We start from the raw sequence: 3,863 nt of genomic DNA, 5'->3' as shown, positions 1-3,863 counted from the left end.
GTCAGTACTCCTTTTGGTACCAACCAATTATTATTATAATTATTATAGTTTTAAATTAATTTGTATAACCGTACTGTGTGGTCACTGTGACCAAAAAAGACTATTATTATTGTTGCGGTACTTGCGCCGATACCGGACGCCGTTATTGCAACGGCATCAACATTATTATTAAAATAAACGTCCATCAGTATCATTCGTACACCGTGAGTTATTATATCTTCTTAATATACTATTGGCATTTGCGGGTGACCTGATCCTGCTGCGTATACATACACTGTGCGCCTCAACTTTATCAAGTGTCACCTACTCCCGCGTAAGTCCGCCAGCACTCGTCGTAGTGTGTGGGAGGCCGCCCAGATCATCATTGCGATATCCATGTCCGCGTAAGTCCGCCAGCAACGACCGTTGTGTGAGAGGCCGCCCAGGTCATCGTCGGTCCAGCTCAACCACAACACAAGACTACAGTAATATTAAGCTAATTTTAAGTACTGTCCCTGTTTTCTGTGAGCTCTGTGGTCATTGCACCAGACCGAATCGACCACAGAGACCCCCCTCCCCATAATTAGCCTGCATCATCCTAATTCCTGTGGTAAGGATCTCCCGTCCTCTCTGTCGTCGTCGTGCGTAGAATTGCCTACCTCGCGCGCCTGCAGGCGAGGGCACCTTGAGTTGCCTACCCACTCAAATAGTCGGCGTTAGTGGTGACATTGGTCAAATCAAATCGTTTTTAGTTCTCGGGCTATCCCCGAGTGGTCCTTCGGGTTGCCCCTGTTCAGGGCGCACACAGAGTGATTCCATTGACAATCAATAGTAAAGCTGACATAGTACATAATTACATAAATTAGGTACACTAAATTAAAAAAATTAAAGATAGATAGGTACTAGGTATTGAATTTATATTACCTAGAACACGGATCTGTTGTACACATCTGTTTTCATTGTTAATAACTTCATATTCTCCATCAACAGGAACAGGATCATCAGTTGGCAATATAATATTACTCTCATCATGATTTTCCAACACTGCTAAATTCAAAATTTAAATCTTAAATGATCCTATGATTTTAGTAGGTAGTAGGTACTTAATAATGTTGTCAATATGACAATATGACATCCACTTCTTATAGATTTGTTAAATTTTTAAATACAAGGTACCTAAGTGCCAACCTATATAAATATTTTTTTTAGCTTATGCTAATGGCTAGTGTAAACTTTCTTACCTGAGTTAGTTGCATTGGCGCAACTAGACATTTGAAGTAAGGGGTGCTTAAGCTCCACCTTTTTTTTGTGACTCGATGGGACCTATCCGACCTAACATCACTATTCGCCTATATGTTTGCTTTTATTAACCACTAAGACAAAACAAAAACCATAGTTCTGGGTCTACACAGGACAGTACAAATTGTTTTTAAAAACAGAAACAAAAAAAAAGTCATAGGTACTTGATGTGGACCCAGAGTCCCAGAACAAAAAGTCACTTAAAATAAATTTTTTTTATTTAATTTTTAATTTTTTTGTTAATAATAATATATTATATTTATTTATATGTTTTAAACATTATTTTTTAGTTGAATGTTTTCATCATCATCATTATATCCATCGTTCTGTTCATGGTTACATATTTTCTTTGCTTTTTATTCATCACTGTGAGTTTCGGTAGTCTCGTCCAAATTATATTTTTGTGTTTATGTATTTTGTTTAATTTTGTTTTTAAAATTAAAGATTGAAAACATGATTAAAATCGATTAATTAACACCCGTAAGTCGTAATAAACAAACAATTGACGACTCAATATCGATTAATATATTATTATTAGCAATAATAATATAAGAAACGCCTATAACACACCACACGTAATACGTAAATGTAGTGTTCTGTGTTACACACACTGTAACCTAAAGGTACGTTTTCCTAGGAGCGCGTTTTTTGCGTCGTATATGACGTATTACGCTTAGCGCAGTACGTCATCCACTTATTCTTTTGAAATTAATTACACTGTTTTCCTACAGAGCGCAACACGTTCCGTGTCAGCGCAATAAGCTCGGCGCGATTCGCCGACTGACGAGAGAGGCAGACTATTGCGTTGCGCGCAGCGTTTTTGAAAATAAAATAATTATAATTGTAATATAATAATAATTATAATATATTATTTTATATTTATATAATTATTTAATTATAATTGTGTTATTATATTAAAGTGTTTTCAAAATGCAAAAAAGTAGTTGCGTTCGTTTTTCGGGTGACGACGACGATCAGTTGATTGCATTTGTTAGCAATCATACAATATTATATGATCTGAAGAATCCGGATTACAAAAACACATTAAAAAAAGATCTCCTATGGGAGGAAGCTGGAAAAATTCTGAACAGGACAGGTAAAAAGATATGTTTATATGTAGATTATTTAGAGTTATTATTGCATATTATTTCATAAAAACAACTTAATTTATTTAGTCTGTTGTCGCAATGAAACCTATTCCAGATAATCCATATAAATAAAGATATTTTGTATTATGGCGATATGATAATATCTGTGGCCCATACGCCGTGCTTTTATCAATAATATTATATTATATAATTAAATAACCTAAATAGTTTTAAATTGTACAATAATATTTTGCTGCCCGTCGTCATATTTTACATGTGTGCAATGATAGAAACGACTGTCGTCTGCGATAATGCAATAACAACAATATTTATATGATAAAATAAACAAGTATATTATTACGTCTTGTTTTGTATTTATCATTAAAGTATTTATATAATATGAAAATAATTACCTAATATTATTATTAATATTAATTTATACACTATTTGTAACATTCAAAAATTAAGGTACTATACTAGTATATATATACCTAACCACATAAATACCACTTATATTACTACTATTACACTTATATTTATATTTATATTTAAAAGTATGAATTTTATTGTAGTTAAATAGTAAAATCCTGGGTACTGAAGTAATCAGTAAATCGACTTCTCACTTGAAATCCGTCAGACTTGGTAAAACCACCTGTACCTGCTAAAGGAATCATATTTTGTGTAGGGAAATCTTCTACGTCTTGGTATATAACCAGTTGGGAGGGATTTCTATGTATATAATCATCTCTGAGCATGTTATGCAAGCAGCAGCACACTACAATTACCGAGTCTACAGTTTCAGGTTTCAGATTTATGGGAGTGAAAAAAATTCTAAAAATTGCACACATAATTCCAAAAGCATTTTCAGATACTCTTCTGGCTTTGCTCAGTCGGTAATTGAACTTCCTTTTATTCGGATCTTCTAACATTTGTGTTTTGGAGTATGGCTTCATTAGATGCTCACTTAACCTGAACGCTTCATCACCAACTATTACGTGAGGCACCAAGATGTTAGAATGCGGGAGGAGTGTCGAGGGCGGAAATATAGTTTCATTTTTTACCAACAACCCCATTTTTGACTTATTAAAAATGCCTGCATCGCCCTCCTTTCCATACGAACCAACATCAATAACTACAAACTTGCAATTAGCATCGATCATTGCAAGAAGTACAATAGAAAAAAATCCTTTGAAGTTGAAATACATACTTCTCGACTTAGAAGGTGCCACTATTCTCACATGTTTGCCGTCAATGGCTGCAACACAATTAGGAAAATCCCAACGTTTTTTAAATTCTTCAGCCTTTTGGTTCCAGTTTATCTGGTCTGGTGAAGGTAAATAAATAGGTACAAGTTGTTTTTGTATCGCAGCCAAAACCTTGGGTACAAATGTGCTTATAGCAGAAGGAGAGATGCGGTAACCAAATGCCAGCGATCTAAAGGATTCTCCTGTGGCTAGAAATCTGAAACGAATAGTTATATGTATATGAATTATTAGT

At 34.4% G+C, this 3,863-nt stretch overlaps 1 protein-coding gene across 1 annotated transcript in view; it reads right to left on the bottom strand.

Annotated features, from left to right (window-relative positions):
• Nucleotides 1-2,938: 2,938 nt before the first annotated feature.
• Nucleotides 2,939-3,863, bottom strand: part of LOC107885315 — a 3,525-nt gene continuing 2,600 nt past the window's right edge. Inside the window, exon 2 of the mRNA XM_029492411.1 lies at nucleotides 2,939-3,827. Within this exon, the coding sequence (XP_029348271.1) occupies nucleotides 2,939-3,827 (889 nt within the window). The remainder of the gene's footprint in view (nucleotides 3,828-3,863) is intronic.

Source organism: Acyrthosiphon pisum, unplaced genomic scaffold (genome assembly GCF_005508785.2).
Source record: "Acyrthosiphon pisum isolate AL4f unplaced genomic scaffold, pea_aphid_22Mar2018_4r6ur Scaffold_21457;HRSCAF=24035, whole genome shotgun sequence".
NCBI lineage: Eukaryota > Metazoa > Arthropoda > Insecta > Hemiptera > Aphididae > Acyrthosiphon > Acyrthosiphon pisum.
This window is presented reverse-complemented; position numbering and strand designations above follow the sequence as displayed.